This window comes from Mesoplodon mirus, assembly GCF_964341445.2.
Source record: "Mesoplodon mirus genome assembly, chromosome: 7".
NCBI lineage: Eukaryota > Metazoa > Chordata > Mammalia > Artiodactyla > Ziphiidae > Mesoplodon > Mesoplodon mirus.
Window position 1 is genome coordinate 77,526,801 of NC_138983.1, and position 24,606 is coordinate 77,551,406.

At 48.3% G+C, this 24,606-nt stretch overlaps 1 protein-coding gene across 1 annotated transcript in view; it reads left to right on the top strand.

Moving 5' to 3' along the window:
• The window catches only part of LOC309807977 (uncharacterized protein), a gene marked incomplete at its 5' end in the record, with an annotated part of 300,370 nt that overhangs the window by 266,972 nt on the left and 8,792 nt on the right, over positions 1-24,606 (top strand). Inside the window, one exon of the mRNA XM_082627987.1 lies at positions 20,806-22,006. Within this exon, the coding sequence (XP_082484113.1) occupies positions 20,806-21,042 (237 nt within the window). The 3' untranslated portion in view covers positions 21,043-22,006. The remainder of the gene's footprint in view (positions 1-20,805; positions 22,007-24,606) is intronic.

Genomic DNA, 24,606 nt, shown 5'->3' on the forward strand with positions numbered 1-24,606 from the left:
ATCAGAAAATCTACAAACAACAAATGCTGGAGATGGTGTGGAGAAAAGGGGACCGTCTTGCACTGTTGGTGGGAATGTAAATTGATACAGCCACTATGGAGAACAGTATGGAGGTTCCTTAAAAAACTAAAAATAGAATTACCATAGGACCCAGCAGTCCCACTACTGGGCATATACCCAGCGAAAACCATAATTCAAAAAGCCACATGCACCCCAGTGTTCATTGCAGTACTATTTACAATAGCCAGATCATGGAAGCAACCTAAATGCCCATCAACAGACGAATGGTTAAAGAGGAAATGGTACATATGTACAATGGAATATTACTCAGCCATAAAAAGGAACAAAATTGGGTTATTTGTAGAGACGTGGATGCATCTAGAGACTGCCATACAGAGTGAAGTAAGTCAGAAAGAGAAGAACAAATATCATATATTAACACATATATTTGGAACCTAGAAAAATGGTAAAGATGAACCAGTTTGCAGAGCAGAAATGGAGACACACATGTAGAGAACAAACGTATGGACACCAAGGGGGGAAAGAGGCAGGGGGTGGGGATGGTGGTATGATGAATTGAGAGATTGGGATTTACATGTATACACTGATGTGTATAAAATGGGTGACTAATAAGAAAAGTATAAATAAATAAATAAACATTTAAAAAAAAGAGAGAGAGAAAAAAAAAAACCGTAGTCAGTGCTTGGGGGCCTTTGTTCTCTTGTGCTCTGTTTACTGTCTTTCCCTTCTGTAACCGATTCTAGGTAAACAGTTTCAGTCCTAGAAATGGTGCTCTAGAAAGGACACAGATTGTGTATGGTGAACCTAGGAGATTCTAGCAGGAAACTGTAAGCTCCATGAAGGCAAAGGTTGGGCCCAGTAACCTTCTAGAACTCTGTTAGGACTGTGGCTGTTTGTTTGTTCTTTATTCATCCATCCATCCATCCGTCCATTAATCCAAAGAAATATTTTGGGGGGCCTATCCTGTGCCATGCCCTCTTCCAGGCTCTGAGAATTCAGCAGAGAACAAGACAGACATGATCCTTCCCCCTGTTATGCTCTAGTGAGGGAGACAGAATAAACAAGTCAACAAATACATGCTCTAATATTTAAATGAACTAATGACTATCCTTCAAACCTGGTTTTCAAAAAACAATGAAAGTAACAGGTCCTATAGGAATTATTAGTGCAAACAGCTACCTTGACATGTAGCTGACACATTAATGAGCATCTTTTTCTTGAACTGAACCCAATTTTGCTGAAATATTCCTTTCAGTTATTCTCCCATTTCAGAGCTTTCCTGAGAAAATGACATGTCTTTTTCAGGTACATGTACGAGGCTGAATTATTCCCACATACCTTTTTTTTTTTTTGGCCGTACCACGCACCTTGCAGGATCTTAGTTCCCTGACCAGGGATCAAACCCAGGCCTCCAGCAGTGGAAGCACAGAGTCCTAACCACTGGACTGCCAGGGAATTCCCCACATACCTTTTTTTAAATAATTGCAATATATTTGACATAGAATACTATATAATTTCCACATATCTTTGAATATCAGCCGGTCCCAATTTGAGTTTTATTTAAAGTGGCTGCCGATATCTGGGGGAAAAAATGTTTTTGTACAAAGAAATTATCTAGAAATAATTACACTGATGCATCATGCTGTTGCCGCCCCTACCCCTGGAGCTTCACTTATAACTGAAGAAGAATATTTTATAGCAAGGCATATATGAACCAGAGGCTCCATCGGTTTGAACTCAAATCGAGTTTCATCCACTGACATTTTAGTTTCTTAAGTATTCTACTGCCTGCAGAGCATTCCACCAGAAGTGTAAGCCACATGGCAGGTTGATTTATGGTTCTGATTACTTTATGTGTTTTCCCTGGTCCCCGAAGGTGTGTGCATAATGATTTGCTCTCAGAGATCTTCCATCCGCTACAATATCACTAGAAAATTCTTACCTCCATGTGCTCTTATACGCCTGTGCTAATTAGAAGCCAAATTATCATCCTGAAACAATCACTCCTCCTAGCACTCTTAACTTTCTTATGATTCAGTGCCCATTTTATTACACAGCTTAACAGACATTAAACATCTTGGAATTTATGCCATTACAAACAATATGGATATTTACTTTGATAGTAAAAGTATCAAAGAGGTTTGAAGACTCTTTGGAGTTTTCCAGCAATCCGAAATCCTAAAACTCTGACACTCAGATTGAAATATTTTCAATCTGTCAAAACCACTGGAGTCTTAGAGGGGAACATATGTTTTCCCTTCTGGAAGTTTGTCTCTGTGTGTTCTATCTCTGGTATCATGCAAATAAAAGCATTAAGCTGAGAAGAGCTTACAAACACTTTCAGTGTTCCAAGGACCTTTTATGGAAAAGTTGTATTTCCCCCCAACAGAGAAAAGTAAGATGTGAAAGAATTTTTTCACTCAAAGTTTCCAAAGCACAAACATGCAAAAGTATAGCCTTGGGGAGAGTGGGGGTCAGAGTGACCTGTGTCCCCGCAACTTCTAGCATAGACCCCCCCAATAATGTCTCAGGTGCCCCAGGGAAAAAGTAAGTGTAACTGCCCCAAATGTCCTAGACTCTGAACCATGATGGTGCATGAAACGAGTCAGAAAACTTGTGAGACCTTGACGTATCTGTTAATTCTACCAGAGTAATAATGACAAGATTTCCAAGGACACAAACCAAGACCAAAGGCTGTGAGCGCCATCTGGTGGCCATATCAGCACGCCCGAACTCCATTACCTGGGCATGCCCACCACCTCCCCCCAATCTTTTTTTTTTTTTTTTTTTTAGTGTGATGCCCGCAACCTGGTCTGATGGTAAACAGGGAAATTCCTGTATTTCTTCTTTTGGAGGGATTATTTTTATTTAAGATACTGAATCTCTATTTACTCTTATAACAGTTATTTTTAATTTAATGCACGTTTTTAAGTTTAAAAAGGGAGCTGCTTCTACGAAAAATGCTAAGAAATTATAGTGGGGCTAGCCAAGAGACATGGGAAAAATAGTGAAAGTGGTATATGAATGACTGAAGTTTAGGAACTCTCTTCGGGTGGGGTTGCCAGATAAAGTAAGGACACCCAGTTAAATTTGAATTTTAGAATTTCGTTGTAGTGTGTGTCCCAAATATTGCATGGGACACATTTGCACTAAAATATTATTCATTATCTGAAATCCTATTTTAAGTGAACATCCTTTTTTCCTCCCCTAAATCTGGCAACCTTACCTTAGGAGAACAAAGAAATTGCACCCAGGACTTCCCTGGTGGCACAGTGGTTAGGAATCCGCCTGCCAGTGCAGGGGACACGGGCTCGAGCCCTGGTCCGGGAAGATCCCACATGCCGCGGAGCATCTAAGCCCGTGCGCCACAACTACTGAGTCCCTCGTGCCACAACTACTGAAGCCCGTGTGCTTAGAGCCCATGCTCTGCAACAAGAGAAGGCGCTGCAATAAGCCTGTGCACCGCAACAAAGACCCAACGCAACCAAAAATAAATAAATTTATTTATAAAAAAAGAAAAGAAACTGCACCCTTCTCCTTGTCACTTCCATTTTGATCTATCAGAATAAGCTAGTGGGGCTTCCCTTGTGGTGCAGTGGTTGAGAGTCCGCTTGCCGATGCAGGGGACGCAGGTTCGTGCCCCGGTTCGGGAAGATCCCACATGCCGCAGAGCGGCTGGGCCCGTGGGCCATGGCCGCTGAGCCTGTGCGTCCGGAGCCTGTGCCCCACAACGGGAGAGGCCACAACAGTGAGAGGCCCGCGTACAGCAAAAAAAAAAGAAAAGAAAAGCAAAACAAGCTAGCTCTTGTCCTGTCTACGGATTGCGTGGCATTTATGCCCCAGTAAACGGGTCCCTGTGGGAGTACTGAGGCCTGACATCTGAAAAATCACAGGGCAAAGGCCCACAGTGCACCTTGAGGTGGGAAAGTCCTGGCCACTCAGAACAAGCAGTCTGGCCACATCAGACCGAGAGGGAGGGGGTTCTGGGCCCAGCTCTCTTTCCCGGCCTCTCGGGTACCTGCTCTGTGGAGGCCGAGGCCTGGCAGCTACTTTCGGGCCCTTACCAACGTTGCATTTGATGGAGAGCCTTCCGCACCCCACGTGTAGACCTAGACCCCTGGAGAGGGACCGGCCCTTGAGGGGGCTCTGATCCATGGATTTAGAGGGTGCTCACAGCAGCCATAGATAGAGCCGGCCTGTGGTGCTCCCACCCACGATTCCTGTATTTCCTCTTTTTTTTTTTTTTTTTTTTTTGTGGTACGCATGCCTCTCACTGTTGTGGTCTCTCCCAGTGCGGAGCACAGGCTCCGGACGCACAGGCTCAGGGGCCATGGCTACGGGCCCAGCCACTCCGCGGCATGTGGGATCTTCCCAGACCGGGACATGAACACGTGTCCCCTGCATCGGCAGGCAGACTCTCAACCACTGCACCACCAAGGAAGCCCTTGTATATCCTCTTAATAACAACCACACTGGCGTTTAAGTGAGCCTGGCAAGGCTTACAAATGCACACATAAAGATTACCAACTATCTTCCACAGAGACGCACGAGGGAAGCTGAAGCTAAAACACCCCGTGAGGGCTTACCTGGTGGCGCAGTGGTTGAGAGTCCGCCTGCCGATGCAGGGGACATGGGTTCGTGCCCCGGTCCGGGAAGATCCCACATGCCATGGAGCGGCTGGGCCCGTGAGCCATGGCCGCTGAGCCTGCGCGTCCGGAGCCTGTGCTCCACAAAGGGAGAGGCCACAACAGTGAGAGGCCCGCGTGCCGCAAAAAAAAAAAAAAAGAAAACAAAAAAAACACCCCGTGGTAGGTAGAGGAGAGGACCGTCACAGCTCATCCCCCTGTGCCGTGTGCCAGGCATGATCTGAGCACTTGTACACATGTTAACTTATTAAAATACTTCTCACAATCCTATCAGGTTGGGACTACCATCACCCCGCGTACAGACTGAACAAAAGGAAACAGTACATGGTGTCCTCCTTGTGTTCCCAAAGCCCGTTAACTGGCAGAGACAGGACTTGAAGGCCACAGTCCGGCTCCCGAGTCCATGCCTTGCTTTACAGCCTCCAACTTCTCACGCTCATTCCTAGAGCCACCTGGGAAGGAGGAACCAGGCAACTAAAGACTGGGTTTCAATCAGACTCCAAGTCTGACCAGCCGCGTGATCCCGAGCAGGGGGCCTCGCCTCTCTGAGTCTCAACCTGGGTCCCTTGCAAAATGGCCACATTAATGGGAACGTCAGCCTTCAGCAACGCTGTGACGAGTATCAGTGTAGCATGTGTGAACGGGCTCTGTAAACTCTGGAGTGTTCTGTGAGGTATAAACTACCCTCTATTCTCATTAGAGGGAATTCATTTCATAACCTGCTCCCGGCTCTTGAACTTTGCTGTGCATCCAGTCAGTGCTGGATGATCTGGAACCAACAGCTGGTCTATTTATGGCTGAAAACCCACAGGTCATAGGAAGACAGCAGCACTGGAGCCCCTGGGTGGCCACAAAGATAAGGTCCGTGTCTCGAGGACCGATGACATGGTGGTCACTGAAGGAACAGGCCCCCTCCTGCCCCTTCCACTAGTGACAACGGAAAACCTTGATTTCCCCAACACCCCGATCCAAGATCAACCCGACTCTTTGCCCAACGTTGGAGAAGTACCGGCGTGTCCTGCAGGCCTGGCTGGCCCCCTCTGACGGTGTGTTGCCTCCTTCCACAGATCAGTGCCCTACAGCAAGGCTACAACCAGGTGCTGTGCCAGACCCTGTCTGAGAGAAACTTAGAAATCACCTCCCTGAAGCACGAGGCCGAGAACTTAAGGAGGGAGGCCGCCATCACGTCAGGTGAGACCCTTGTGCATTCAGGCCCCAGAGCTTCTGCCCTCCCCCTGCAGACATCACCAGTCAACCAGCGCACCTGTGCCCGTGACATGGGTGCAGCCTCAGGGATCACCCGTGTCGGTGCATTAGAGTTCTCCCTCAGTGGAGGTTTCTTGCCACCCAGTTCCGAGGGCAGGGCCTGGTAAATATTTGAGAGAATGGTATCTCTTGGCTACAAGGTTTCCTGAGCACTGGCCCCACCAGGGAGAACACAGGTCGCCTTGTGGCTTGGGTGGTTCCACAAAGCAGCCTGAGTGCAAACTAGAGCGTGGACAAACTGGGGTCACTCCTTTAAGGCACCCATGGTCTCACCCATTTCAGCCGAGTGCACTTGGGCCCAAGGGAAACCATTTTCTAATTTGATCAGAGGTGGTTCCCTGATAAAGGGCTTGGGTTGGGAGAGGGGCAGCCAACGCACAGCTGTGGCTGAGCTTTGATTCCCTGGATTCCTTCATTGCTTCAACATGTTTCTTGAGCTCCTACTAGGTGTCAGGCCCTGTTCCAGGCTCCGGGGAGGGAGAGCCAAGCAAGACAGTCAGATTCCTGTACTCACAGATTCGGGAGGGGGTGACAGACAATAAAAGTAAACGGATGAATAAACAAGCCCACTTCAGAGAGCAGTGGTGCTGGGGAGAAAATAAACTGTGTGTCGTGGTGGCCAGCGCTTCAAGGGGGGAGGCCAAGGGGGACCAGCTTAGTGGGTGTGCAACCATGGAACTCAGGTGGGACTTGAACCCGTGGGCTGGGACTCGAACCCACTCAGAACCCACTATCTTTTAATCGAGATCATGCATCTGGTCTCGGGACTTAATAAAGCTCAGGTTCTTTATGTCTCATGCAGAAAGAATTCAGTGAGAGACAAAGCAAGAAGTGGATTTCTTTAGAGAGAAACACACTCCACAGACAGAGTGTGGGCCATCTCAGAAGGCTAGAGACCCCCAAATATGGGGCAGTTAGTTTTTATGGGCTGGGTAATTTTATAGGCTAATGAGTGGGAGGATTGGGACAACTCTAATATTTTGGGGAAGGGGCGGGGATTTCCAGGAATTGGGCCACCACCCACTTTTTTTTTTTTTTTTCCTGTACGCGGGCCTCTCACAGTTGTGGCCACTCCCATTGCGGAGCACAGGCTCCGGACGTGCAGGCTCAGCGGCCATGGCTCACTGGCCCAGCCGCTCCACGGCATGTGGGATCTTCCCGGACCGGGGCACGAACCCGTGTCCCCTGCATCGGCAGGCGGACTCTCAACCACCGCGCCACCAGGGAAGCCCCACCAGCCTCTTTTTGACCTTTATGGTCAGCCTCGGAACAGTCCTGGTGCTGGTGCGTGTGTCATTTCGCTCATGTATTACAATGAGCCTGTAATGAGGCTCAAGTTCCCCTGGAAGCCGAATCTTACGCCCCCTTGGACCTAGCTGATTCTAACCACTTTATGTTGTATCCTCCAAGGCTATGTCCTTCTTTTAGAGAGGATCTGTTTCAGGTGGGCAAGGACAAGCCAAGGGCAAGCGAGCCTGCGTGGAGTGAACAGGGGATTGTGGGGCTGGGCAGGGTCGGGGGGGTCTGGGTTTTTATTCCAAGGGTGTTGGGAATCCAGTGGAGGTTTTTAAGCAGAAACTGACATGTCTAGAGACCTGAAGAGGATGGGGCCACTCACAGACGAGGGGAGAGAGAGAAGCAGGTGACAGGGAGGAGGCAGTGAGCCTCGGAGGGGCACATCACTCTGAAAGCAGCCAGTGCGTAGCAGGAAACATGCCCACAGCTGTAGAAGCCAGGCATAGCATTGAGTCGCACGTGAATCCCCATCTCTGTATGAATCTGTGCTTTTCTTCTGCCTCACTCTTCAACTTAATCACACCCACACCCACCCCCTGCTGCCCCCAGGTCTCTGCTTATGCTCCTCCCTCACTTGGGATGTCCTCAGATATTTTCTGAGCACCTCCCCCAGGCTAGGTGCTGTTCTGGGCACCAGGAATGGAAGGATGAACTCGCTGGTCCTCACCTTCCTCCCGTATGTCGGCCAGTGAAACCTCATCCAAGCATCAAGCCTGTCTCAGATCCCACCTTCTCCGATCAGGGAGTCGGACAGGCCTGGGTTGGGATAACGCTTGAGATGGGCTGGACCCACTCAAAGTGTGGCAAGCCCCAGAGGGATTTCCAAGTAACTGAACTGTGTCCTGGAGGCAAAGCTCATTTTTAAAATGAAATTCTGGAGCATTTTGTGCTTTATTTCATAGACATTCTTGATTGATACCTACCACTAAAACTGGGCCTGATGTTCTTTCAAGAAAAGAACCGTAGGAGATAACCCAATACCACTGCATTTATGCACCCTTCTTCCCACTTTTATTCAAAATGATACTACAATGCAAGAGGGAAGAGATATGGGGAGATATGTATATGCATAACTGATTCACTTGGTTATAAAGCAGAAACTAAAACACCATTGTAAAGCAATTATACTCCAATAAAGATGTTAAAAAAATGATACTACAGTAATGGAGTGGTTATCTATTGCTGCATAACAAGTTACCCCAAAATGTAATGGATAAAACCCCAACCAATATTTATTATCTCCTCCAGTTTCTGTAGTTCAGGAATTTGAGCGGGGGGTGACTTAGTTCTCATGAGTTGCAGGCAAGATGTCGGCTGGGGCATCAGTCATGTCATCTAAAGCCTCGGGGGGAGCCGGAGGATCCCCCTTCAGAATGGCTGCTCATGTGGCTATTGGCTGGAGGCCTTAGTCCCTCAGCACACATGCTTCTCTCTAGGGCTGCTTGAGTGTCGTCACGACACAGCAGTTGGCTTCCCCCAGAGTGAGTGATTGGAGAGAGAGCAAAGAGGAGGCCACAGTGTCTTTTATGACCCAGCCTGAGAGGAAACAGTCCGTCATTTCCACAGTATCATATTGGTGACCCATGGCAGCCCTATTCAGGGTGGGAGGGGCTACACAGGGCATGAATTCTAGGTGGTAGGGATCATTGGGGCCATTTTGGAAGCTGGCTGCTGAGAAAAATAATAGGCGCCATGTAACAAACATAATTTAGCCACTTTGTGTTCTTGGGGCATACCGTCTCATTTGACCCTTACAATAACTCTGTGTGGGACAGACAGTGGGAGGTGAAATAGCTTGTCCAAGACCACCAAGCTAATAAGTGGTAGAGAGGGGTCCAAACTCAGAGGACTGAGAAACCAACCACCCACCCCATCAATAGTGTCCAGCAGTGCCCTCTGCCACACGCCCGTGTCCTGGCCTCTGGAGAAGAATTCCTGGACCTTCCCTGTGCTGGGCCTTTGTTCCCCAGGCCCATGGTGTGGCCTCTCCTCCCGGCTTTGCCTGGCCTGTGCCCACAAGGGGCCCCCAAAGGCTTCTCCTCTCGCTGGTGCTGACTGCCTCTCATTCTCACTGAAGCCTCAAACCCTGTTCCATGGACTTCGCTCTCATTCCCATTCCTGCTCTGGGACCCTTGCAAAAAGCCCCCCAGTTCTAGGCGGGTTGCGGTGGTGGCCTGGGCTTGGAAGGTCTTTTCCGAACGTTGGCTGACAGCCATGGTGTTGCCAATAATCCTTCCTGCCTCTTTGACCTCCATGAGTCTTTTGTTTTGGTTTGGTTTGGTTCTTTTACAGAGATGGTGTCATCTTTGCAAAGAGACGCGTTAGTAAAGGATGGTCAAGTTCAACAACTACAACAGGAGGTGAATCAACTGAAAAGTGAGAACAAAGAAAAGGATCACCAGCTCGAAGCCCTCAGCTCCAGAGTGAGTGTCGGGTCATCAGCAAATTGTAGCTGCGAAAAGCAGACACAGTGGAGTCACATGACACACGGTGGTGAGATGAGGCCAGTGCCCAAGGACACAGGGAGGGTAGCTGCTGGGCAGGTGGCCAACTTCTCTGAAGCCTTTCAAAGGACAGCGTGTATGTGGCTCAGAATAAGCGTAATAGATTTTCAAATCCAGCAAACATTTTCTAACCCCTATTATAAATGAGTTTGTTTAATCCCAGCAACAAACACACCTATGAGCATATACTGCCAGTACAAAGTTTAACATTAAACAGAATACGATCTCCCTGTGAGCACGGATGACCACACGGCTGCATCGTGGTCCCAGCACCGCTGGTTCTCATAACTGTCTTCAAAGCAGAACGTCTGAAGATCCAGATGCAAACACGCAGACGCTCATTTCTTCCTTAGACTTTAGTGTGTGGAATGTCTCTATGGAAGATGAACGTGGTAGGCAAGCAAAGAGCTTTTTACATGTAACTTTGACCCTTTGCAAATCTTGCCTTCAATGCTAACTTTAGAATCCTGCCCCTATAGGATAAGATTTCTCAGTATTTGTATGATGTGCCTGTTTCTGTGAGTCAAGGTAAAACCTCAAAGCTTTCATCTCAGGTGGCAACTCAGAGATTCCCAGAGGCTACCCGATAGCTAGGTCTGCATGGGGGTGGGGTGAGAACAGATCTTGAGGTTCCAAGGAAAAGGCACAGTAAGTAATACCTGGTACGTAGTACCATACCCAGTTTGGAGCTGGTGAAAGGCACTGCATGAGCTTTGGGATCAGACAGACCAGGGTCCCATCCCAGAGCTTTCTTTTATTGTAACTTATTTGGCCTCCATTTCCCCATGTGTGAAATGGGGATGACAAAATCGTTTTCCAAGAAGTGGGAGGCTGGTTTTAGTTGTGCTCTTCTGCCTCTGCCTGAGGTCGGCTGCCTGGCCAAGCCCTCTGCATTCGTTTCTCCCAAGCAGGGTGTCTTCCCAGGCATGTGCTGTAGCTGTTTAATGTGGGGTCTGTGTGTGTGTGTGTTGGGGACGGGAAGGGGATGCAGAGGTGGTGCTAAGTAGAAGGAATCTGCAAAGACAGCACCTGCTTGGCTCTTCTACCTCCTGAAGTGCATTTGGATGATTTATGTCCCCATTTCCCCTTCCTCGTTGACCTTGGAATGAGGTCCCTTCTCCTCTAGACTGTGCTGGCCAATAGCACAAGGGTTCATTGCCACCAAGGGTACTGCTCTTGTGAACATTTGAGATGCCTTTTTTTTAATGACATATATCATGTGTGTTAATTTTAGAAAAATAAGTAGATGACATTGAGAAGAAAAAATAAAAAGAGAGGAGAGGAAATGCTACCTTGAGAAATCAGTGTTAATATTTTCATGTATGTTCTTCCAGTCTTGTTTCTATATATTGCCTAGAAATCAATCAATCAATCATTTTATAGTGAATTTATACTATGCACATTTTAAAAAATTTTAAATACTTATCATTTTCCCATTCTAATAAATCAACGCTCTTATCATTCGTCTTAAAAGCTACATACTTTCTCCTGGATGTACCCAGTGTTATAAAGTGGTCTGCTGTTCTAAACACCACTTGGGTTGTTTCCTCTTTTTTTTTTTCTTCCACTGTTACTGACAATTCTGTGAAGAGCATCCTTGAAACTACAGATTTACTTATTTCTCCAGTCATTGTCCTTAAGGTACATTCCTAAAGTGGGAATTGCTGGGTCAAAAGAAGGCACATCCATGCTTACGCCCTTAATGCCTGTTGCCAAGCCACCCTCAGGCAAGACAGCTCCGTTTACCCCTCCACACCAGTCGGGGCAGTTGTGTCTTTGAGATGCAACCTGCACAAGAGCCCTAAGATGGACCCCAGCTCACTGCCTCGGCCCTCTCCACCCTCACCGGTCACAGCGTGAAAACATCCCAATTCCTGCACCCTAAGTACCCAGACTCTACAAAGCTGGATTTCCCCTGCAGTGACGTTTGCTGGCTTTTGAAGAGGAATTTAGATGCTCTATTCCTCAGAACTCATGAGAGGGGTGAACTGGGAACGACTGCAGGATCCCGTGCTCCCATCACACAAATGGTCTTACCTCTCAGAATTCAGAGGTGTGATTGGGTTATACAGCAGGAAACACTCTTGGGCATGAACACAGGTACTTGGGACCCCCAGCCAAGCCCCCGTGGCCTTGTCCTTTTTCTCCACAGTGCTCAGTGCTGAAAGAAGAGTTACAGAAGGAAGATGCCGAGAAGGAGAACTGGGAAGCCCAAGAGAAAGAGTTAAAACTCTGCAAAACCGTGCGTTGAACCTCCTGACCCCTAGGTGTCCACTGAAAGCCTAGATTGGGGCCTTGAGGGTTTTGGAGGGGTTCCTTGGCCCATTAGCTAGCACAAGCTCTGGGGCTTTCTGGGTGTTTGTGTGTTAATGCTTTGATTTGCTAGCCTCAAAGAGATGGGTGAAAAGACCATGGAAAACACACTCTCCCCAGATTTTCTGGGCAGTTGGCTCAAGGCCCCTCATCAGGTTTCCCCTGGGGAAAGGGACGGGAGGTGGCCACCATATGCTGCTAGAAATTCACCGTGGTCCCTACCCCTGGACTTGTGATGCCCAGACTTTCATGATCCACTGTCACAAGTTTTATCACAGCCCTGAGCACTGTTATTAACACAACTCTTCTTGAAGTATTTTTACATAAATACATTCAATTTTACAACAATTCATAAAAACAAAATAAAAAGCAAATCTATCACTGGCCTTGTATGGAAGGTGAACATAAAAATGAATACAATGAAAAGATGACCACTCAATGTAAATGTTCACCCCCTGTACCGGCCCGAACCCTCGTGCACATCACCAGGCATACGTTTTCCATCCGTTGGGAAGCCCGGTGCCTGAGACAGGGGCAGGAGATGTGTGTTCTTCTCTCTGGCAGGAGCACACTTCTCTGCCTCAAATGAGAAAAAAGAAAAATGTCATTGTTCTTTTCTTCCAAACTGTGCCCATTGTGTCTTCCAAACAGCCCTTATTTAGATTGAACTCAAACATATACCCCAAGGAAAGAAATTCTAATGAGTGGATAGGTATCTTGTACTGTTTAATCCAGGATCCATGCTGATCTTCAAAAGAAACTCAAATTTTCCCTCACCCAGCCCTTTCATTTCATCCGTTGAAAGAAAGTCTACTTTGCCTCAAAGATGTGGAATTGTCCCCCAAGGGAAGGAATGAAGCGAATCCCAGACTAGGTTTCTGCCTTAATGAACCGGATGAAATGAGTTGTGAAGTTGACTTCCCTGTTGTTGGAACTCTTTCAGCAAATCCATGACATGGAAAAAGAAATGAGGAAGCTCAGGGTGGAGCTGAAAAGGAGCAGTACCGAGCAGAGCCTGATCTCTATGACGCTACGGGAAAAGAGCAAGGTATGGCAGGGACAGGTCGTCCTGGGAACCACTCTGGGGCAAGCACTCCACCTGCATCATCTCTGTTCATCCTCACAATGACCCCATGCGGTCTATACTGGTATTAACCCCACTTTACAGTTGGGAAAACTGAGGCTCACAGAGGTGAAGGAAGTTATCCAAGTTCACTTGCATAAAGTAGTTGTGGCAGAACTTGAATCCAGGTCTGCCTGACTCCAAAGCTTCTGTGTGTAACCACTACCCTAGACTGCCTTCAGATCTTAATTGTGAAATTATCTAAGAAAGAATTGATCCATTAAATCAAGTTTGCCAATGATGTTGTTCCAACTTAAATTCTCATATTGATTTTTTTTGTCTTTTTGTTCCATCATTGAGAATGTTTTTAAGAATCTCAACATGTTTGTCATTTGTGTGTTTCTTCTTTTAATATGAACGATTTTTGCTTTATATATTTTGAGGCTGTGTTACTAGGTGCATATAAATTTAGAATCCTAATACTTCCTGTAGAGCAAAACTTTAGATCATCATGAAATGTCCCTTTTCATCTCTAGTAGTGTTTCTCCCTTAACGTCTCCTTTGTCATTCAGCTTCACCACTGGCTTTCTGTTTGTTAGAGTTTTCATGCCATATCTTTTTCATACGTTCTCTGTCAATTTTTGTCTTAAGGTTTGGACATATGCCTTCCAAATAGCGTATCATTTTTACAAAATCCAGTTTGACAATTTTGACTTTTAGTCCATTTATATTATGTAATTACTCATGTACTGGGGTTTAAATCTACCTTCTTGCTCAATACCAGATGTACCATCTGTGGTATGTTCCTTTTTCTCTCCTTTCTTGCCTCCTTCTGAGTGGATGGTTTTCTCTTATTCCACTTTCCCCCTCTATTAGCTTGGAAATATTTCACTTTTTTACTATTCTTTTAGTAATAGTAAGACAATAGCTTTCATCCTTGACTCACCAAAATCACACATTAATTAAGTTTTTCACTCTTCTACTATTCTCTTAGTAGTCATCCTGAAGACTATAATGTGCATTCTTTTTTTTTTTTTTTTTTTTTTTTTTTTTGCGGTACACGGGCCTTTCACTGTTATGGCCTCTTCGGTTGCGGAGCACAGGCTCCGGACGCACAGGCTCAGCGGTCATGGCTCACAGGCCCAGCCGCTCTGCAGCATGTGGGATCCTCCTGGACCGGGACACGAACCCATGTCCCCTGCATCGGCAGGCGGACTCTCCACCACTGCACCACCAGGGAAGCCCTGCATTCTTAACTTACCAAGAGGCAATAGTAGTTGATAATGATGCCCTTCTCCTTGACAGTGCAATGAGTTTCAAACACCTTAACTTCACTTACCCCCTCCAGATTTATAAGCCATTGCTGTCATTTTCTAAACTCCTCTTGATAGTTAATACCCCACAAGACATTATTAGTGTTTTGCTATAGTCAGTATCATATCCACACATTACCCTTACTGTTGCTTGTCTTTTCTGCATCTCTGATCACCCACCTGGGTTCATTTTTCTTGTGTCTGAAGAATAGCCTTTAATGTTTTCCCTCATTGTGGCTCTGCTGATGACAAATTCTCAAATGTGCCTGTGTGTCTGTCTGGAGATGTATATTTAACCTTCATTCTTAAAACACATTTGACTGCGTATTGAATTCTACAATGGCAATTCTTTTCTTTCAGCACATTAGATACAGCATTAGATATGTCACTATTGTCTTGTGGCTCCTATTATTCCTATTTAGAAGTCATCTGTAAGCCTAACTGTTGTACCTTTGCATAATCTGTCTTTTTCTCCGGTTGCTTTTAAGATTGTCTTTTCCCTTGATTTCCAGCAGTTTTATTATGGTTTATCTAGGTGTGGATCCAGTTTTATTTACCTCATACAGAGTTCGTAGGGGCTTCTTGAATCTCTGGCTTGGTGTTTTGCCTTAGTTCAGGTGCTTGGGCTCTGTACCACACAGGCAGTGGGGAGCTACTAAGCCTCCTGAACAAGTGACTGATGCAATGACATTCGTGGACAGTAATTAGGGTGAAAATGATAGTTACAATTTCTCATGTACTAGGCGTTACCCTGAACTTTTCACCTCTTAATCTTTACAACAGCGCTGTGATTTAGAAATCATCCTCTCCATTTTACAGATGTGAAAGTCAAGGCTACTAGTTACTAGTAAAGTAACTAGCCCAATGGCACAGTCGGTTTTGTCTGACTCCAGGTTTGTCTGACTTCAGTTACCCTGGCATAGCAAACAGCCACATGCTACTGTTTACACTGAAATTAATGAAAATTAAATAAAATTTTAATTCAGTTCCTCCGCCACACCAGCCCCATTTCTAGTGCTCGATCCCCAGATGTGGCTGGTGGCTGCCGTATTAGACAACACAGCCTCGCTCAGAGTACCTGTACCGTTGCAGAAATTTCTGTTGGACAGAGCTGCCTTATAGCAGGGTAACTCTCACAGTACCGTTAAGATTGCACTGGAAGAAACTAAACTCGAGGCGAGGAGGCCAGTTGTCACAGTCCAGCTTGCATTTGAGAGGGGTTGGAGGACAGGCGTGAGACCCCCGAGTGTGAGAGAGGGAGCAGGGCGGCTGCTGAAGGTGACTCTGAGGCTTGGGGACAGGAACGGGGGATGTTCATGCAGAACACAAACAGGGGCAGAGTCCAAGGCTGGACTTGGCTTTTGCAGCATATGAAAAAGGCTGCTGACATAGAAGTCAGAGCATGTTTAGACCTGGGAGAAAACTAAGGCCCAGAGAGCTTAGATGACTTTTCCAAGGTAACAGAGCTGGGTAGAGGCTGTTCCACTGGGCCACACTACTCAGAAGAAAGCTCTTAAGGGCTTTTCTGGGTCTTTTATTACATCCCTGTGATCCCCCTCTTCAGATCCCTAAAAACACAGCCTGTGAATTTGTTTCAGCACAAAAACTTTCCATTTATTTACGAGTGTTTGCCTCATTTCCTGTTAGTGCCAGGGCCCAGGGCTCAGCAGGTGCATCCAAGAATTGAGCAGCTGCGAGGCCTACACTGGCCAGCCAAGGGTAGCGTGGAGCACTCCCAAGCTTACCGTGCCTTGACTGTTACCCAAGCAAGGGGGGAAATGTAGGCAAGCTTCTCCACTTTAAACGCCTTCCTTTGCAGGCTGCAGTTCTTAATAGACATTGCTTTAGCAAGCCTCCAGAGAGGTTACCACCAGTGAGTGTGCTCAAAGTGGTGACGACAAACAGTTATGATAATAAACCCAATCATAACATTTCCAAGTACCCATCACGAGTTATTAGAACGAGACTGTACGGCGGACATTCCCGTCCACCTTTCATAGGTTACAACAGTACTTAACACTCTCACAGAGCCCTTAAGCACTATTCCAAACATCGAATCCCCACAATAACTCTATGCAGTGATACTAGTATCATCATCCCCATTTGACAGATGAGGACACTGAGTCACGGAGCAGTGAAATAACTTTCCGAGTGTCGTACGGCTTGTTAGGGACCGAGCTGGGATGGGAGTGTGCGGTAGAACATAGTTGAGCCCCGGGTGCAGAGCTCGGCCCTTTCCCGTAGGGGGCAACTCCCTGTGAGTTTGCCTCCACCCTGTGCATGCCTGTGACCCCTGCTGCTGGGCTGCAGCTGTCCCTACCCCTCAGGGACTCCCCCACTGCCATTAGCCCACCCAGAAGAGTTTCCCCAGAGGGCATGATGATCACATTAGCAGCAAGCCCACGCTTTCATCATCCTTTCAGGTGGAAGAGAAGCTTCGGCAGGATTCCAGAAGGAAATTGCTTCAGCTGAAAGAAATGAGGAACAGAGCAAACCTCATTAAAGCCAATTTGGAAAGGGCAGTAGGTCAGGTAGGCGTGCTGCAGAGCCCCTTCACGGGCCCGTGCTCTCCACGGAATCCCGCACCCAAGCGGCCGGCAGGGATGAATGAGGAGGAAGACGGCCTGGCTTAGTTCACCCGCTTATCTCAGGGGCAGGGCTTTGTGCGGCTTCCGCGTCCCCGTGGATTTCACTAAAGAGGCTTTTCCTTCTGGGAAGCTGCCCACTCCAGTGTTTGCTGTTGCCTGAGACCCTGACCAAGCAGCCAGTCCCAGCTCAAGGCCCACCCCAGTGAACCAGCTGTGCGGTTCCCTCTTGGGAAGGGTTTGAGCTCTTGACTCCGGTGGTGTTTCTAGCACTTTCTCCTTCACATTTTTTGTCCTGACATTTAGAGCGATCTTTCTTCCTCTGGGCCCCCAAACAGATGCTACAGTCAGTGTCCCCAGGGAAATGCCACATTTCTGTTTGTTTGTTTTGTTTGGCCGAACTGCGTGGCTTGCAGGATTTTAGTTCCCCAACCAGGGATGGAACCCATGCCCCCTGCAGTGGCTGCGTGGAGTCTTAACCACTGGAGCGCCAGGGAAGTCCTGTCACTTTTCCTAATAAAGTAAAACCCAGAATACCACAGCTTATGCCAGGTGGAGGTGGGCAGGGTGGGGAGAGGGCCATTTCCCAGGGCTCTGACCCAAGATGGCCCAGTGGCCCTTCCTCTGACACGTGGCACAGACATGAGGGCCAGAACATGCAAACGAGCCTCCACCAAAGGCTAAGGGAGAGCAAACGAGAACCCAAGATGGGGCACTGGCCCTCCAGAACACAGCCCACCGAGGGCAGCCCATCTTGGACCCCCTCCACGAGGCATCCTCTCCTGGCAGCCACGGCTCCAGGGGGACCAAGAACGTTTTGCGTGTATGTGTTTGTGCTTTTCTTTTTCTGGGAGACTGAGTCCACCTCGTCACTCATTGGATGCTCAGAAGGATCTGTAAACCACCAAAAAAGGTTAAGAACCACGATCCTTAAAGGAGCCCTCCGTCCCACCCAGCCCAGCTCCCAAAGCCCTTGCGTTTGGTAGCATCCAAGCCTGAACCATCAGTGTGACCGGAATTTGTCCCACGCGCTGAACTTCAGAGGCACCCACAAGTTAAATGACGATGCTGACCCTCAGGCAGGTTTGAAAGCCTCTTCAACCAACTTCCACACCATCACCCCCGGTGTCCTTTCTCCTGCAGGGTGCCGACCCCTTAGCAAGGCAGAGAGCCCGCCAGCCTGGGCTTCCCTCCGTGCACCTGGGCTACCCCTCACCTTGCTGGCACTCTGCACCCACGGCGAACACCCGCCTTGAGGGCATGATCTGCGCCACTTGCCGAGCGCCTGGTCATGGCTCTGGCCAGGGGTCATCCAGGAAGACCCTCAGAGACACTGAGATTCCTCCAGGTCTAGACTCGAGAGAGAAAGGACGAACAAGGCTTCTCTGCGCTGCCTGGGCCTTCCTGCTTCACCCCCTTGTCTCCACAGCCCGCTCCCGGCCTGAGGTCCTGCCCTTCCCCAGGCCAGTGACCACAGGACTCAGCCCACCGTCCAGCAAGACCTGTCCCTCCCCACCCCCACCCCCCACCCAGCAGTCCTGTAGAGCGCCTATGGTGATAACACGGGCCATTGCCCACAGGGCCCTCTACATAACCTCTTCCTCGGGCGAGCTAGGACCCTCCCTTGGCCATGAAACCAGCAGACGACCCAGAGTCCCTCCAATCACCCGGCTGGCTTCCGGCAGGATGACTGCAGAGGTGTCCTTAGGAGAGTCACAATTCCTCTACTTGGCTTCCCAGAGCTCCCTGGTGTGCAGCAGACTCCTGTGTCTTAGGACCTGTTCACGTTCTCATTGATTCTGTGGCCCTTGTGGTCCTTCAGGGCTCTGTTTTAGAGCCTTTCATGACCACATTTTGCCAGTGAGCCAAAAACCCAGGCCAAGGGCCATCACGTTGGGAAATTTCCAGAGAAACGTGGGCTTCTTTGCCGTTCAAGTCTCATGAGCCTGGGGCATCTTGAACTCGTCATTCTAGAAGCCCTGACTTAATTTAACTGCGTTGTTTCATCATCCGTAATATGAAGACACCAGCATCAGGGAGGCACTCAGTAAAAACTGGCTGAACTGAAGGAGAGGACTTTGAACATCTGACTTGACAGGTGTTTCTGTTCTAAGCATTCGATGAACGTTTATTGAGTGCCTGCTGTGTGCCAGGCACTGCACCAGGCTCCAGGGACCTGGAGAGGAATACAGGAGACGTCGTCTTCAGGACACAAGGTCTAAGGCACAAAACGGCAGCAGGCAGCTCCTCCTTCTCTCCCCAGGCGCCCTTGCTGATGACACGAGTTACCCGGGCTGACAGCCTCAATGTTTATCTCACAGCCTGGTGCCAACGTAGCAATTACGGAAGAGCGCTCCCGGCCCTGGACTTCCCACTGGATAATTGGCAGCAAGTGGCTCTTCCGAGAGCCCGAGACGTGTGTGTGCTGACCGTGTGCGTCGGCTAGGTTAGGCGGGCACACCTGAAAAGTCATTAAAACCTGCTGTCCCCCTCTCTTGTGTGGGCACTGCCCCTTCCGGTGAGAGGTGAAGGTGTTAATTACCCATAATGACCACTAAAGGCGTGCAGAGCCTTCTCACCGATTTCTCCCAGACCCAGCGACGGAGGCGCCTCCCCCCGCCTTGCCGCTGCAGCTGCGCCCCTCACCTCATCCCCGTCCCTTTCTTTGTGCTGCAGCTGGAGCTCTTCAGAGGTCAGGTCCTCAAGGCCACCTGCGGACGCGTGAAACCGGTCCAGGACAAACCCGTCTCCAATCAGCAGGCTCGTCTCTCTTCCCCACTTTCTCCTTCAGGGACCCGGGGCTCCAGACACTGGGAGCATATGTTCCTGTTTTTTGTTGGTGGCACATAATTTTCACACTGTTGCTACACCATAAAGATTTGTTTTGATTTTCTGGGATTTCCTGGCTTTTCAAGTAAAAGCCAGTTAAACTCCCTTGCAGTGTTTCTGTGAAAATCAAATTAAACCACCCAGGACTGTGTCTGGTCGGCAGACCCGCACGGTGAACCTCCGTTAGCCCCGCGAGGAAAGGGGCGGCCTCAGCATGGACAGTGCGTCCTCGCTCGCTCGTTCCTCCTGAAGTGGCAGATGGCAGTGAGGGTGGGCCTCTGGCTGTAACGATGCCTTATTATCCTTCCGTTTATCCTCTCCAATCCTGGGTGTCAGCGCGCGGGTCACAAGATCACACCACGGGCTTCTCTCGGACGACCTCCTTTTTAGGAGCCCACAGCATCCGGCTCAGCGTGATGAATCCCTCCCAGAATGCAGAAGAATCTAGAACACACTCGTGGCCACATGACAGGCCTTTGGCTCTTAAAACACCATCTCTGATCCTGGGAAACATGCCCCGGTAACAGAGCCAATATCCACGCTCCAGAACCAACCCCAAAACACACCAGGACCTCCCTCCTCCGAGCTTAAGCTGAAGCCCTCCAGGTCCCCTCCCCCCAGAGCCACCCTGCATTTTAATTAATTAATTAATTAATTAATTTTTGCTGGGTTGGGTCTTCGTTTCTGTGCGAGGGCTTTCTCCAGTTGCGGCGAGCAGGGGCCACCCTTCATCGCGGTGCGCGGGCCTCTCACTATCGCGGCCTCTCTTGTTGCGGAGCACAGGCTCCAGACGCGCAGGCTCAGTAGTTGTGGCTCACAGGCCCAGTTGCTCCGCGGCATGTGGGATCTTCCCAGACCAGGGCTTGAACCCGCATCCCCTGCATCGGCAGGCAGACTCCCAACCACCGCGCCACCAGGGAAGCCCCACCCTGCATTTTAAATCTTTTTTTTTTTTCTTTTTCTCACCAGTTACCAGAAAAGAGCAGCAGGGTCACAGAGGACAATAGCAACGTTTGGCAGCAAAAGCGGACCCTGCAGAAGGAGACCCAGCTCAGCAGCTGCAAAGAGGAGGAAATCACCCAGAACATCAAGAAGCTGAAGACATCCTTAGACAGTTGCCAGGTGCCCCCTTCTCCATTCCTCAAATGTCCCCTGTGTCTCATTTTTGTGCTCCTTGTTCAGGAAATTGTCCAGCTCTGCTTTTAGTCCACCTTTTCTCTTGTTGGAGAAATCTGTTTGAGATCAGAAAACAAAGGACCTCCAGAAATGCCTCCCAGGTGAACTTGGTGTGGCCAAGGAGAAGCTGCCCGACACACTCCAAGTACTGCCTTTGGGAGGCCCCAGACCCCGGGGGAAAAAAAACAGCCCCGTGTTATTTCCAGAGAAACCAAAGAAACCTTCTGCTCTTTATTTGCAGTTTTCTTTTCTGTCCCAGCAGTGGAAGGCTGCTCTTACCCTTATTGGACCAGAGGGTCTGGCAGAGCCCCCACTTCATGGCCCCCACGCAGGGATCCAGCTTATCACATCAGGCAGCTGCTTCTGCTTTCTCTGGAAATATGCAGCTACTATTTGGGGAGTCTGGGCAAATGTTGGCTTGTCAGCACTCTTTCAAATCAGGAAACCGCACTTTATGACCAGCTTGTGTGTTGATCTCAGCAGGAATTCTGTAACCAAATTTGCTTCTCCTTTCAGCCAAATCGTCCTTGGCAATTTGGCTTTGGAATTGCCTAAACCTAAACAAAGGGTCTATTTGTCCATCCAGAGTCCCAATTAGAGTGCACGTGAAATAAAAGCTGCCTCCTTCCTTCCGCCCCCCGAAAAAGGGAAGTAAAACTGGGCCGTCACAGGGCGGCCAACATACGGCTCTGCCTGCTTCACGGGCCCGTCAAGAACACTGCTCTGTGTGGGTCACAACCGTCAGGTGGTATTTCTGGCGATGGTGCCCGGGCTCCTCACGACCTCATCTCTTTCCAGGCGTGCATGACAATGTCTTGCTCTAGCAATGAGCTGAAGAAGGAGGTCGACCTCCTACAGCACCTGCAGGTGAGCCCACCTGTCTCAGGGCTCCAGAAGGTGGCACTGGACATCTTGCGCCTGTCACTGTCCTGGCTGGAGGAAACGGAGCATCTCCTCCACGAGGTGGGGATCCAGTTCTCCAGCTCCGACAAAGGTGATTGAAACTCTTTTCTCACATAGTTACATGACTGAAATATTGCATTGAATCTGATCACGATGGGACATCTATTGAGGGAGGCTTCTTAGGTATGTGGCCAAGTGTTCCCTTCTCCAGACTTCACTTTGCTTCACCACTTGAGAAGCAGTGTTCCTGGAAAAAAGTACACAAGTGAGACGTGATTACTGGAGAAAAATGAGACGTGACAGTGGCAAAAGGAAAAATCGAAATTATGCTAAATCTCTCTCAGAAGTAACCATATATATACATATATAGAGTAGAGACGTTTTTTAGAGCAGTTTTATGTTCATGGCAAAATTGAGAGGATGATACAGAGATTTCCCAGGTACCCCCTGTCCCCACTCATACACAGCCTCCCCCATTTATCAGCATCAGCACCAGAGAGGTACAGTTGTCAGGACTGATGAACCTACATTGACACGTCCTAATCACCCAAAGTCCATGGTTTATATTAGGGTTCACTCTTTTTCATTTTAATTTTATTGGAGTGTAGTTGATTTACAGTGCTGTGTAGGGGTCACTCTTGGTGTTGTACATCCTATGGGTTTGGACTTGGACAAATGTGTGATGACATGTATCCACCATTATAATATCATACAGAATCGTTTCCCTGCCCTGGCCTTTCTCGCCTTCTGAGATGGCCCACGCTCTGTCTGTGGAGTGTGTTTCTCTCTAAATAAGTCCACGTCTTACCTATCACTTTGTCTGTCACTGAATTCTTTCTGCGATGAGACATCAACAACCTGAGCTTCATTAAGTCCTGAGACCAGCAGGTCCACCAATAATGAGGCCCACCCCGGGGAGGACCCAGAGGCCCTGTAAATCACAATGCTCCACCGGGAAGATGGTCCAGTCCTGAAGGTGCCTTTGATCCCAAATCTACTGCCCTAAGCAGAAGCCAGGGAGCACGGCGGGGGATGTGGTTCAGATCAGGCCATCTCTGAGCAGATTGGTGGATTCTGTGCACAAAGCCCTGGTATTAGGTCAACTCGATTTATGAGTTTCACTTCTCAGGTCACTCTGTAACTACACAGTAACAGAAAGTACGCAGAATTCATTAAAAGCCACCTGTGGAGTCCATAGAGGGGAAGTGGGGTGGGTGAAGTTACAGATCAGGGACGTGGTAATAAAGCAAAATGATGATAACCCATAAACCCAAATATCTAGAAACTGATATTCTAGAAACTGAGGAAAGTAAAGCTACAAGTTTAACAAAATAAAAAGAAGCAAAGGAGAAGCCAACTTCAGAGCCAGCCTATGCAATTCCTCCATGGCAGCGCATGTTTGTCTGATTGAAGCCTGGCCCTGCTGTTCTTCAGTGCCTTCCTATTAGTGCCTTAAGTAATCAACATCTCCAGTAATCCCTCTGCAGTGTTCAGGAATTCAACTCGTCATGGGGAAACCTGTGGTTTGAGGACTTAAGTTTTTAAGATAACGTCTTTTCTTTTCAAAACTGGACATTTTTATTCCAAATAAAAGAACCTATCCCCCCCCAAAAAAAGAATAGTTTCACTGCCCTGAAAATCCTCTGTGCTCCCTCCCAGCCCCCCCGCAGCCCCTGGCAACCACAGATCTTTTTACCGTCGCCATAGTTTTTGCCTTTTCCAGGATATCATGTAGTTGGAATCATACAACTTTTCAGATTAGTTTTTTTTATTTAGTAATATGCATTTTCATTTCCTCCAAGTCTTTTCATGGCTTGATAGCTCTTTTTTTCTTTTTAAGTGCCCAATAATATTCCATTATCCATTCACCTACTGAAGGACATCCTGGTGGCTTCCAAGTTTTGGCAGTTATGAATAAAGCTGCCATAAACGTCCACATGCAGGGTTTTGTGTGGACATGTTTTCAACTTCTTTGAGTAAATACCAAGGGCGCGGTTGCTGAATCGTGTGGTTAGAGTACATTTAGTTTTTTTTTTTAATTAATTTATTTTATTTTATTTATTTTTGGCTGCATTGGGTCTTCATTGCTGCGCACGGGCTTTCTCTAGTTACGGCAAGCGGGGGCTACTCTTCCTTGTGGTGCACGGGCTTCTCATTGCAGTGGCTTCTCTTGTTGCGTTGCATGGGCTCTAGGTGCGCAGGCTTCAGTAGTTGTGGCACACGGTCTCAGTAGTTGTGGCTCACGGGCTCTAGAGCACAGGCTCAGTAGTTGTGGCACACAGGCTTAGTTGCTCCGTGGCATGTGGGGTCTTCCCAGACCAGGGCTTGAACCTGTGTCCCTTGCATTGGCGGGCGGATTCTTAACCACTAGGCCACCAGGGAAGTCCGTAGAGTACGTTTAGTTTTTAAGAAAACCACAAAACTCTTTTCCAAAGTGGCTGTTTTGCGTTCCCGCCAACAATGAATGAGAGTTCCTGTTGCTTCACATCCTCGCTAGCGTTTGGTATCGTCACTACGATCATATTTTGTGTGGAACTTCCAGGGCATTTTCCCATGGAAAGAGCTGTGTGATTCTAGGCAGGTTACTTCCCCTCTCTGTGCCTGTTTCTTTACCTGTAAAATGGGGATAATAGGGAATACTCACCCCGTAGGATTTTTGTGAGGATTAAAATGCATTGATACATGTAAAGT